The following is a 13,194-nucleotide window of genomic DNA, read 5'->3' as shown; positions in this document are numbered from 1 at the left end:
TGCACTTAGTTCTTTTTTTTCATTTCACCATAACTTTCCTCACAACTAATTCAGTTTAGCTAAGTGTGTATGTCTTCATGAGGGAAATGTATATTGTCAGCAGTCAGATATGTACCAGCTAACATATCAGCCTTGGGAATTCTTCTAGCTAGTAGGTTACAATAATTAACATAGGCTGAAGTAGAAATCGCGTACTGGAGGCTACAGCTTACATGTATAAACATTCTTGCCTTGCTGCAAAGGCGTCAGCTGTGTTTAAAAACTGACATTGGATTGATTTAAAAAGAGAATATCAATAGCAATAAAAATATTACATGTTACTGACACAGTGTTCAATTAACAGAGCCAGCAATACGTCACGTGATCAACTAGTGTATTTGTGGAGTTTTGGGAAATATGGTTCAACAAAGGCCTGTAGCAATGTCTTCCCTTTTCCAACTCTGTATTTAAACACTCCTTAAGCTCCCAGCTGTTTCCCAACTTTTGACTGTTCAGTAACAGAAAAAAGAAGTTTTGATATAATGGAAAATGCCATTAACAGGTTAACTTTCAACTTTGCCTTGAACTTCTTAAATGACTGATTAACTTACTTCCTGACAGTTTATAGAAGAAATGAGGGTTGTAAACAGGACTGCTTACTTCTTTCTTATCACTTAAGTATCTGTTTAATTTATTCATCACTCACACAGTAACTGCCTAGAAACAATGCAGGGTGAAGTGCTTGTAACCATGAATTCCACAAAGTCATGCACTAGAGGAGAATCGGGATAAAGGCCAAGAAACCACTAAGTCCTCCTTAAGCCCTAAAAGTGTAGACTACAGTTCAAGTGGTGGCTACAAGCACTTTCCACTAAAGTGGCTTTCAGTGTCCCGGGAGTATGACACTCACGAGTAAATGTGTACTGGATGGGACCTCTGTATATATACCATCAATCTAAGAATGAGAAGGGGAAATGACTTAGGCATTTGTATTGCAGTTTATCTAGAAAGACAAATGTGAAGACCCTTCCTAGCATGATACTGGTTTAAAAGAACAAGATCTTACTGAGGAGGCACTGCTGCCTCTTGGCCCAGGTCACTAAGAAGCAACCAGGTAGTCCTGTCCTGCTGAACCTGGGTAGCTCCTCACAGGCTATGTTGATAAGGCACACTGCTATGCAGAGTAAAAAAAACAGAGAAGGGAGGGATGGGACAGTGTTTGCATCTAGTCACCTTTGCTTTTGCAGCCCAAATGAGCAGCTCCTCAGTTTTTTTCTGGATCAGTGAGGAGAACACTCAGAGAAAGTCCAGAACAAGGCCTGAATTTAGCATCAGATGTAAAACATGTTTTTGAGCTTCCCTGAGCACTCAGCCAACATCACTGTCACTGGGCTGATTTAAAAAAATAAAAGGTACCTAATGACATCTCTTCTCAATCTCCTCTGTGAACTAACACAGCCTTTGACAAACGAACAAACAAACAAAACAATCAAAAAACCCCTCCATTTTTTATAACAGAGGTAGAACAAAAAATAATGTTAGCTCTCAGGAATATGCTTCAAAGATGGACCCATTTCTGTATTCTCCTCTATACCCTTTCAAATTTTGTGAAAAGGTGAATGAAGGATTACATGGAGTTTGACCCTTGGCATAAGAAAAATATGTTACTGCATTATTTGACAGCAAGGAAAAATTGCTTCCTGTCTGTGTAATACTGTCCTCATCACTAAACCAACCTGCTACATTACAGGGTTGGTCTGTAGCAAAAACAATTTCCATGTCTCTCAAGCTGGCTATGTTAATAAAAAGCTTTCTATTTGCCCTTAGTGTGTGGGATGTGAGCCTATTAATTATTCTGAAAAGAAATTATTTCTTGTAGTGTAATTCTCTGGTCTGTATAATCATACTTTTGGGTCCTACTTCTCAACAGTGAGCCAAAGGCTGTTTGAAGTGGAAGTATCAGGTGATGGTTCAACAGGACAGGCTCAGTAAAACTCCTCTTGCTCTTTACGTGGAATGTCAATGATAGTTTAGCATCCTTGATTACCCCTCCTTGAGCTCTGAAATGTCTGCAGAAAAACTCTGATGCCAAAGTTCAGTGTGGTGTTTATCACAGCTGTAACGGAGAAGCAACACTAGATACACCCAAAGGGAAAAAAAATAGACCACTCTCATTGTCAAAAGTGATGGTGTATGCTCAGTATCCAGGGGGGTGATCTCATGTCACCGAGTGGCATATGGTAACACAAAAGAGAAAAGATGCATGGTCCTTCTTCAGAGAGGAGGCCAAAAGGACCAGAGAATGAGGAGAAGCATGAATAAAGCTGGAAGTTGGCATCTTAAAAGAGTGAAGACCACACATGTCTGTAAAACCGTGTGTAGGTCCCACACCAGTAATGATGATGATTCAGGATCTGGAAGTAGAATAGCTGTTTCAATGTGGTGCTGTCTGTGCCTGCTACTTTAAATATGACATTTTATTAAATCAGTGATATTCTTTGAGGATTTTTCATGGCATGAGGTTGCAGGAGCTCAGTCAGTGGTGGGACAGATGTTTCTGCGCTATGTTCATCGTGCAGAGCCAACATACCATAAGAAGCAGTAAATTTTCTACACTGACCAAAGAAGAAGTCTCAATGGGGGCTACACAAGGTTCATTCTGCTGACTACTGCAGCTGCATCACTGCTTAGGGGACCACTTGCTGTTTCTGTTATTTCTCTAGATTTGCTATTCTACAAATACATCCACAGACACCACCTCCAAGATGCTACTGGTTTAGAGCTGCTTGTATGGTGGCTAGTTATGGTTGAATTAATCTTACAGCCTTTTTAAAATTTATTTTTCAAGTGTTGTGTGATCCTTCTAAAATGTTATGGTAATCTGTTAAATAGCGCTGTACAGTTTGGACTCTGACCTTATTTTGCTAGATGCAATGGTTGTAAGTTTCCAATTAACTAAAAATTAAGCATTAACTGGCATACCTTAATTGAAAAAAATACGAAAACATTTTAATTAATTTTAACAATTAGAAATTAGTAAGTAAGTACTAGTAATTAGCTCCCATAAAGTTCTACCTTGACTTTCTTTCTAAACATTTGTAATGCCTAGGGCCTTTCTTAAATCACTCAAGCATGACAATTTCTTTCAGCCACATTAACTTTCTGTAGCAAGTGTTACTGAACTTGTTCAAGTATAATTTGCTTATGTTATGCCTTTTTGCTTACTCACATGACTAAAGTACTTTTCTCTCCACACAGTGGCATTACTAAGTCCCTGGGTTACAGAGAAACATGCTAGGAATACAGATTATAGCTTTCATATTTTGTTTCTGTGGGCTGGGAGCTGCTATTGCTGCTACTGCATCAAATGAGTGGAAAGTCACTAGTCGAGCATCATCTGTTATCACTGCAACGTGGGTTTTCCAGGGTCTTTGGATGAACTGTGCCGGCAATGCACTGGGTGCTTTTCACTGCAGACCTCACCTTACTATCTTCAAAGTAGAAGGTAAGTAAGTGTAATTTAACTGGAACATATGGGGAGCTGTGTGTATTGCAAGATGTGAGCCTGAGGAGAAAAAGATTATTTTGGCTTGTGCAAGAGATTATGATTAAAGCATTGTGATGAATATAGGTAAAGGATATTGTAGGCAGAATATCAGAAACAACTTTGTAGGAATGATATGTATTCCAAGAAAGACAGTAAGCTCTACTCTGTAGTTGGTAATATGCGATAAATATACTGGACAAAGTCCCAGTAAATATGCTATCAGTAACAAACCACTGTTAGCTGAGTCATGGACTAAACTGTCTTCCAGCTCTAATTTCCATGCAAAAATAAGCGTCCTGCTTGCTGGATGGGGAGAGGAGGAAAGATAGCAAGGTCTGTGGCAGCTATTGGTACTCTTTTTAGTATCTAAGGAAATGAGGTAGCAAAGAACCGCTTCCACGAATACTGTGCAAATATTCATATGCTGGGAATTAAGTGCACGTGTATATACTTGCTGTATCACAGGCTAATATTTTAACTTTAAAGATCAAAGGTGTGCTGTTTCAGAATGTCCATTTTAATGGAAATCATTGGATTTGGAAGCCATCTATCAGAGGGTAAAAAACAAATGGAGTCTTCTTGCCTTATATCAGGAACAGGTTTTCTCAGAGATAGAGACTAACGGAAAGTTTACTGCACAATGTGTTTTCTGTTTTGCTCCATGTGTAAAGCAGTAAATTAAGAGGTTTGTTTTCTATTTGATGTTAAGCCTTGAGACAGTAGGCAAGACAGTATTTTCAGTGAAACTGTGTGTGAGCACTCACAAGGACAAGGGCAGAGGGACTGCTCTTTCCTGGATGTGGGCAGCTGTGCTGGGATGAGCAAGATGGAGTCAGGCTAGAGTAGGAAAAAGTGGATCAAAACACAGTTATTTTAGGGAACCAAAAAAGAAATCCAGGATAGACAGGGCCCATCTTCCAAAGCTTTTATGAGACTATAAAGAAGCACAATTCTAAGGTATTAACAGCCAGGGGCTGAACGAGATATAAAATGTACTGTTGTGTGGTTCTTACCATATTACATAAACAGGGTCTTAGACATACACATACCTCACACAAACGTGGAAACATGGAAACACAGGCATGTTACAGATCCATACTGTTTCTTGCCTCTCATGCCCTTGCCACATCAGACTGCGTGCTGGGAGATACAGATCATCTCCTACATGTAGAGAGGATTTTGAGATAAAACTCAGCATCTTTTTTGTACACATTTTATCATGCCCTGCTCCAAACCATCACAAATTGCACATGAGGCATATGAATAGATAGGTATAGTTTTACTTCTTTTAAAGAATGCTGTTCATCAAAAATTACTTAAAAGACATAGAAGCACACATATGCTTTAAAAAGGAATATTATATCTTCGCAAATAACCATTTATGCATTATTTCTGCCAAGATTTAAAGAAAGAAAAAAACAGCAACTGTTTCTCAGACACATATGATCAAATTTGTTTAAAGCAATGAAAGTACTTCAGTAACTATAAGCTGCCATTATTGCTATTATTAGTAGTACAAAAGCTGCTTTCAGAATATATCAGCTGTAATCCATTTGCCACTTTGTTTTGTTATTATTATTTTGATCACTGTCAGACTGAAACTTGAATAAACAAAATACACATCATTATGTGTGCATCCTTTAACTATATACTTAAGCATCTGAGTAAGATTTTGATTATTTGCTGTTTAGAGTAACATAGACAAGAAATTCACAACAAATCAAAGCAGAAAGCTCTTGTTAAAGTAAGAGAGTAGCAAGCTGCTGTACTGACATTTAGAAGTCTAATTTTAACCTGCCAGTGCACGCAGCAGCAAAGGGTAATGTTACACGTAGCATAAACACTACTGGGAAAGAGTGAGGTATTTTGTTTGGAAAACCTGCTAAACATAAACTTCTGGTAATCCAAGGAAAACAAGAGTTCAACGGGGAAAGAGCTTTGCACTCTCACTGTGCCCTACATTGTAAAACAATAAAATGCTCAGATTAAAGAAGTGATTAACTCCCATCTCTGTCCTCAGAGCTTCAATATATCATTGTTATTGGCATACTGATGTCAGGGTGGGCTGCCAATATATCTTTTTCTCTGCATGTTTATGATTTTATGGAATCTATTTGCAATTTGTCCTGTAGCCAAAGATAACTCTCTTACACAAGCACCTCACTCCATTCCTACCTATTTGTCTTCAAGTTACCCCACAGAAAGTATTACCAGTAAATAGCATAAGTCGCGTCTACTCCAAAGCAGATTCATTTGATCATTAAAGTTTTGATTGCACTCTTGGGGGATTTTGCAGGAGAGGCTTCTACATAAGCTCTACGAAGTTTTAAGGTTTTTTTCCTATTTAAATCACAGTAAACAAAAAACAGACTCCAGAGGTCTTTCTTTGAGCAGGATTGCCCTGCAGTCATTGGCAGTATGTAGGTATTTATCAGAACTGACTTTCAGCTAAAGGGCTAGTTGTGCTGATAGGAGCACAGCCAAGGCAGTAAGAGCTCAGCTTCTGCAACCCAGTCCACCTGCAGATCTTGAGGGATCCATGTTTCTGGAGGTCTGGGTTAGCACAGCCATGCTGCTAACAGTAGCCAAGCTAGCTGGGCTGTTGCCAAATGTACATGCACATTCACATGTACAGCCAGTGTAATCCGCTGCAGTGACTGAAACATTCAGACAAAAGATCCTGGAGGAGTATGAATAGTAATAGTGTTGTAGCTACAGTCATTTAAGGCAAAGTTTGTGGGAAGAAGCAATATCTTTTATTAAATCAGCTGCTTTGGGAGAAGTAGGCAACAAAGTAATTCATCAGATCTGAGACAAATACAGTAAGCTTGAAGCTAAATATTATCTGGGAACATTGTCTCTTCAGTTAACTTCATTATGATTATCAGTGCACCAGATATACTCATGGAAATTATATGATCAAAACCAAGGGACCATTACATACAGGCATAAACTCACACGGGCAATAAATGCCAGAAATGAAAACTAGAAGAGAGACAATATTGTTTAACAAAACCACTGACTTCTGATTAACTTGTCAGTCCTTATCAGTAAGAAAGACCCACAAAGACCCTTCAAGGGGTGAGCCTGGAAACTAAAGCTCCTGACTTCATTGGAGTCAGAGCTGTTGTGGACTCCAGAAAGATACTGGAAGCAGAGTTTCCACCCACCCAGTCTCCTGCTAACTCCTGAGTACTCCACAGGCAGTATTTACCTCTCTTTCTCATTCCTCTCATGTTTATCATCCTGAATTCTTACAATCCCAGAATTATCCAGATTTGACAAGAATTAGCTTTTAGTTGTCTAGTAATGCTTAGACACTTTATTTAAGTATTTTGCTTTTGGTGATGCTACAGAGAGCTGTTTTATTTACATAAAATACAGAAGTGTAACTAAGAAACTGAACTGTTCCCACATCCCTTTCTTGTGACACTTCCCTAGTCAGTCAGGGCAGCCACTAAGCTTCTTCAAACAATTAGTTCTAGCATTTGGCATGTCTAGCCTACAGCGCTGTTTCATGACTCCTCTGCATGCTCTGGTTTTCCATGCCATGCATTCAGGGAGGTGTACCAGAAAGTAGAAGAAATGTACTTCCTTGCACCTTTGCTTGTTTAAGCCTCAGGTCTTCTGCTGGAATCTCTTAGTCTTGCTAGTGCCTGTTTTGATGGAGCCAGGTGGGGGAAGTAGTGCTATCCTAATGGTAGCCAATATGGAAAGGGCAATGCCCAGACGTCTGGATCACAGCAGCAGACAGATTCAGAGCTGTCATTTCATGAAGCTGCCACTGTAATGCAGTTAAAGGGTGGAAGGAAGCTGAAAAAACACAACTATGCAGCACCTGTACCCAGAACAGCCTTGATAGTCAAACACCATTTGAGTTCGTTGGGGTGTGGAGAGCAATTCCAACCATGATTTGGAGTGACACTGGCAACTTTCCCAGAGGGCTCAACCTAGAGCAGGAAAGGACTGACATGAGAGTTTTCCTCACTAGACAGAAACTTACTGCCGGGAAAAACACACCATCCATTTGATTGCTGCCTGCCAACAACAAGCCAGCCAGGTATCTGCGTGGCAGCCAAGGCCAGGCTTCACCTCAGCCTTGGAGGAGGGAACTTAGTGCTAAATCCCCCAGCTGTCAATGCCACTGCTCTGTACACATTGCAAGTGGGGTTACATAGGGGGCAGGCGGAGTGAGGGCTGGGGTCAGACAATGCACTCCTGCTCCCTTCTGCCTGACAGATCCCCATTGCCCGTTGCCTGCTGCCCGTTGCCTGCTGCCCGTTGCCTGCCCATTCTCTGTCCACTGCTTGCCCCCTGCCTGTGCCCTGCCTGTTGCCTGTTGCCCACTGCCTGTCCATTCTCTGTCCACTGCTTGCTCCCTGCCCACTCCCTTCCCATTGCCCGTTGCCTGCTGCCTTCTGTCTGCCCGCTCTCTGTCCACTGCTTGCTCCCTGCCCGCACCCTGCCCATTACCTGTTACCCGTTGCCCACTGCCTGCCTGCTCTCTGTCCACTGCTTTCCCCCTGCCCGCGCCATGCCTGTTGCCTGCTGCCTTCTGGCTGCCCGCTCTCCGTCCACTGCTTGTCCCGCTGCCCGCTGCCTGCCTGCTCTCCGTCCACTGTTTGCTCCCTTCCCGCGCCCTGCCCGTTGTCAGCTGCCCGCTCCCTGCCCGCTCCCTGCCCGCTCCCTACCCGCGCCCTGCCCGCTCCCTGCCCGCTCCCTGCCCGCTCCCTGCCGGCTCCCTGCCCGCTCCCTGCCCGCGCCCTGCCCGCGGGAGGCGAGCGCGCTCCTCTCTCCATGGTGCTGCAGGCGCGGCCCCGGGGAGGTGCCGGCCACGCCCGGGGGCAGCGGCCGCCCCGCCCGGGTCGGGGCAAGAAGCTCCCTCTCGTCCTGGACAGGCAGCGTTCCTGCCCCGCGGCTTCCCCGGGGTGCGCGGCCGCAGGAGAGGAGCGGTTTAGCTGTACCCAGAGCCACGGCAAAGCAGCAGCAGAGTGGCACTTTTGGGAGGTCGGAAGGGGAGAGGGCTGGTCGTCAGCCAGGGGTCAATGGCTGCGGCCATCAGCAGGAAGGAAGAAATCCATCGGGGCATCGGGGCATCGGGGAGGTTTTCTTCAGACAGATGGCCACCCACAGAGGACTCTGCTGAGGGATGTTCCAGGTAGTCAAAGGGACAGAGTCACGGGAGTCTGCTATTGAGGTTAGAGGATAACTGTGTCTGAGAACTTCCCTGCAGCAAGCAAATCCTTCTAGGAAAAGTGGTAACTGAAGGGAGGTTGATTTGTGTTCGACAGCCTGAGCCACCCCACCATTAAGTTTTTCAGCCCAGTAAGTACATTATCCATTTGCTGATTTAGAAAAACAAAGTCAAAACAGCATTAGCAAAGTTGCATCAATATAAAAAGAAATATACACTAGGATCAATAGTGCAAATTTGCAAATGGTGACCATGAGACATGGCCAGAATTCCTCTCAGAGTTTTATGGTTTAATTCCAAAGTACTCTCCATTTCTCAGCAGGGCAGCAGGGTCACTGTTTGAACTGACTGAAATGCTGATTCCAGCACAGGCACTTTTGTGTATGCAGATAAATAAGGTGTTAAATCTTGATAACAAAAGGTTCTCCATTCTCACAGTTTGCCTCTCCATTGTAGCAAGATTCTTACCAAGCTCATGGCCTCCATTCTGCCATTAGATGACTAGGTCTGCTCTCTGCTCAAACAAGATAGCCTGAAATGCATGTTTGGTCCCTAGAGGAAGCTGGTGATGCACTAGAGGTCATGAGACATCATGATAATATACAGTAAATGTTTTTGGAATCTGTTATATTATAGCCCACTCTCTCCCTCCCACTATCCCCAAAAGTGAAAGAAGAAAGTAAATTAAGCAAGTCAGACTAGGTCAGCGTTAGTCTGAGACCAATAATGGGTCTTATTAGGGTGGTTTCAAGTAAGGGAAGGAATTGATTCATATGCAGCAGAGCCATTCACGAAGCAGAGAGCCATGTTTGACCTAGCAGCCCCTGGCAGAACAGATATGAACTGAAGGAAGGGGCTAACTCCCAAGTATCCAAGAGATTTTCCCCCAGGGAGCTCCAGCAGCAGCTTTGCAGTAGATCCAGAGCAAAATCCAGAGCTTCCGTGGGTTGGCAAGTTGCAGAGGAATCATCCAGAGCCCAGGAATCCCCCAAGAGGCAGAACAACTCTGTGAAACCCGGGTTTTGAATCTCAGAGCTGAAACATAGGTTAGAGATTTTGAAGTGGTTCACAAGAAATCCTGCTGCCAAATTTTGTCTTCTCTTTGAGCTCTTTGTTTCCAAGATTTTAATCTATAAGCTTTGAAAATTCATGAATTTAAACCACAGTGAATCACTATGTACTGCTGTTTACTATGAAAACTGTCTGGCTCTGGCCAGTTACTTGAACCAGAATAGTCCAGAGCTATGAGGCAGACTGGAGAGAGGGGTGCCTACTGGGGGGTCTGCAGCCAGAAAGATACACAAAGTGAGTTCAAGAACTGCAGGACTAGACTGCATGGGACCAGCTGGAAAACACTGAAGGTGGAGGCTTTCACAGACAGCTACCCGTTTTGGAGGAGAAGCTGATGGCAGGTTACAAAGGACAGACTCTGACCTTGCAGGATTCCAGGAAAGCATATGGCATTGCAGACCAGCCTTCCTTTTTAGCTCTTACTCACACCTGGCAATTTGGCATCATCTCTGTAATCCTCTGTTTGTGCTATAAGCCTTCTGTCTTCCTACTTTTGTACAAGGACAATGGTTGTGTTGCTGAGATCTTTTTCACTTTTGTCAAGACCTGGACAAGAGTAATGCTGCTTGTGCTTCTCTTCAGTCATCCTTACACATTTTTACCTGGTGGACAGTCCCCCAGAGGTGGTCTTCATTTGCAGAAAATCAGTGAGGAAATCTGGAAGGTGCAAAGTACTGCTGTTTGCTAGCATTCCCATGCAGCTGGTGCAAGGATGGGAATGCAAAGCTTGTTATTGGGGCATTAATAACAAAACTCTTTCATCTTCTAATACTCACACCAGGATAGATTGTTATCTCTACTTTGCTTTTAGCTTTCTTTGATTACTCCTGCATAGCAGCAGAGAGTGTACTGCAAAATGAATAGGACTCAGCTGTAATTGGTATGCAGCCAATGTCTTAAAATACCTCTGTTCAAACAGGTTTTGTACCCTGGTCTGCCTTGTGAGCGCTGAGGTGGGTGAGGGGAGCTTCTCTGTATCGTGCGCTGTGGAGCCTAAGGCCAATGTACCTCTTCTAATCTTTTCAGCAGTTGTGCTACAACCAGAGCTTCATTCAAAGTTACAGAGATACAATCCATCTCATTTTTACAAGTCCCTGCAGCAGGAAGGGAGAGACCTGGCAAAAACAGCTGTGGTAGGCGGATGGGTGAGAGAAGGAGACTGAAGTACAAATCATTATAGCTGATGATTTTGGAATTCACACTGCTGAGATTTAAGATTTGAAATCATTACCCTTCTAGCACATATGACATCTTCAGGGAGTGGTGCAAGGAGGAGGACAGAGGCTGAGCAGCAAGTAGCTTGGAAATGGGTATGAGGGAATGAGTGTAACCAATGGTCATGAGATGAGAAACTGTAGAGAAAAAAAATGTGCATAAAAGTCTCTGCTGTGAATACCATATGGAGTTGGCTGGGCAACTGTGAGTTAAGTGCCAATTTGGTAGAGAAAACAAATCACTACACAGACAATAGAGGTATTAAATCCCTCAATGCAAGCATTATTCTTTGTCTCATGGTACTTACACATAGTTTTGCAATGTCAAGCAAGATGCCAGATGAGCGCAGCCATTTTAATAGAGCTGTGCACATGGGATTCCTCTCCATACCCCACATTCTTCAAGTCCTACAGTGTCTCGTTATCCTTATAAGCCTTCCCTGGAGTGAGTGCTGTGGGACTCTTTGGCGGTTTAGAGGCTGATCAATGTATCCTCTTGGGTGTTTCACTGATTCAAATGAAATCAAATGCTTGGAGCAGAGGTGTCACCAGGGGCGTTTCTGAGGGCTTCACATTCATGCTTTTTCAGGGCACTTATTCCTTGACTCAGTCCTGGTGCCAGTACTGTGAGGGACGTCTGGCTGTGCCCAGCAGATGCCTGCCATCCACTCAATCTTCTCTTACACACTGGACATTGAAGCCCAGGGCTCCTACATGGCTCTCCTCGCCAGGGATGCATTTCCTAACACAGGAGAAAGCACATCAGCTCAGATGGCTGTGCCTTAAAGCAGGGTGAAACGGCACTTTCTTTTCCCACTCCATGACTCTCAGTCCATGGCCTCATTTGCCCAGCACAGCCATGCAACTGCTCATGGACCTGCTGATCAAATGATCTTAGAATGGGGGCAAGCCATGGTGCAGGAGGTGAGGCAGAGGCCTGGGAGACGGGCAGCTGAGAAGGGTCCCAAGCTGAATGTATAAGACAGACAGGCCTGGCAGTGGGGTACCTGGCAAGGAAAGGGGCACTTCTGATGACATTTCACTACTGAAGTGAAGAAGCAGCACCTCCCTTTTGATGGTATTCAGGATTTAATAATGGTTTTGTGTCATTAAAATCTTCCTGGATTTTATTACTTTTCTTTTTTTAAAAATGCACATATATTCAAAACAAAATTCAAGTTACAAAGCCAAGCATTCAACCCTTCATTAGTTTCACTGTTAATAGTAAACCAGCAAAGTCTTTCTCTTCCAAGGGATGCTTTCTGTCAGAGAGAAATGAACGGAAAGGCATGAAACCATGGTCAAAGGAAACAGAACAAGAGATGTTAAAAAGAGTCATTTGATGAGTTGGCACAGATAACCAACAACACTGAGCAGACATCTACCAGAATCTGTTAGTGTAGATGCTATGAACTGGCCTTTAGCTAGCTGAGGTCACTCGAGGGTGGTGGCCAAATAGGATGGACCTGTAGAACGAGATGGCCTCATATCTGCTTCATGCCAGGTGCAGGACTGACAGGGAATGAGCAAATGTGCTGGCCTGGAGAGAAAGCTGGAAAGCCAGATTCTTGTTCTGCCCCTACAGTGACATTTTATGAGATGCTGGGAGACACTGTTACCTGCCCAAATATTAAAAAACCTAGAACTTAAACATTTATGGTCTTAATTCAGCAAAGCACATACTGAAATTCAGGCACATGCAAAGTCTCCTGAGAACATCTTATTCATCTCTCACCTTAAATACCTTGTACTGGTCACCCAGACATTTGCCATTTAAATTTCTAAAAAAGGATCTGAAAGAGTTAAAAATGCAGAGGCATTGAAGACTTCTAAAGACCATGCCCAACAGTCTACTGATGTGATCATTTTACAGTTATGTTTCTTTTTTACTGTGTTAACTTTCCTAAAGAAAACATATGTTAGTCCGGAGGTAATTAACCAAGCTCTAGTAAAACATGTCCTCAGGATTAACCTGCTTAAAGATAGAATTTTTAAATTCCACATCCTAGGCTAAGATTTATGTTTTACTATTGAACAGTTTTCCATAAATTAAGACTTCCATGTGGTAGATTTTAATACTGTAAACCATCAACTGGATATGTCATTAATCTTATTTTATGAGATTATTATAGTTTAGACTTCCAAATTTCCCTTCTAGCCCCTCATTTTCCCAAAAGTTAATTACACAG

At 43.0% G+C, this 13,194-nt stretch overlaps 1 protein-coding gene across 1 annotated transcript in view; it reads left to right on the top strand.

Moving 5' to 3' along the window:
- The first annotated feature begins 3,324 nt into the window (after positions 1-3,324).
- The window catches only part of CLDN10 (claudin 10), a 60,513-nt gene continuing 50,643 nt past the window's right edge, over positions 3,325-13,194 (top strand). The window contains exon 1 of the mRNA XM_074859417.1: positions 3,325-3,484. Coding sequence (XP_074715518.1) covers positions 3,415-3,484 — 70 coding nt within the window. The 5' untranslated portion in view covers positions 3,325-3,414. The remainder of the gene's footprint in view (positions 3,485-13,194) is intronic.

This window comes from Strix uralensis, chromosome 2 (assembly GCF_047716275.1).
Source record: "Strix uralensis isolate ZFMK-TIS-50842 chromosome 2, bStrUra1, whole genome shotgun sequence".
Taxonomy (NCBI): Eukaryota; Metazoa; Chordata; class Aves; order Strigiformes; family Strigidae; genus Strix; species Strix uralensis.
The sequence above is the reverse complement of the archived record's forward strand: the minus strand, read 5'-3'. Positions and strand labels throughout refer to the sequence as shown.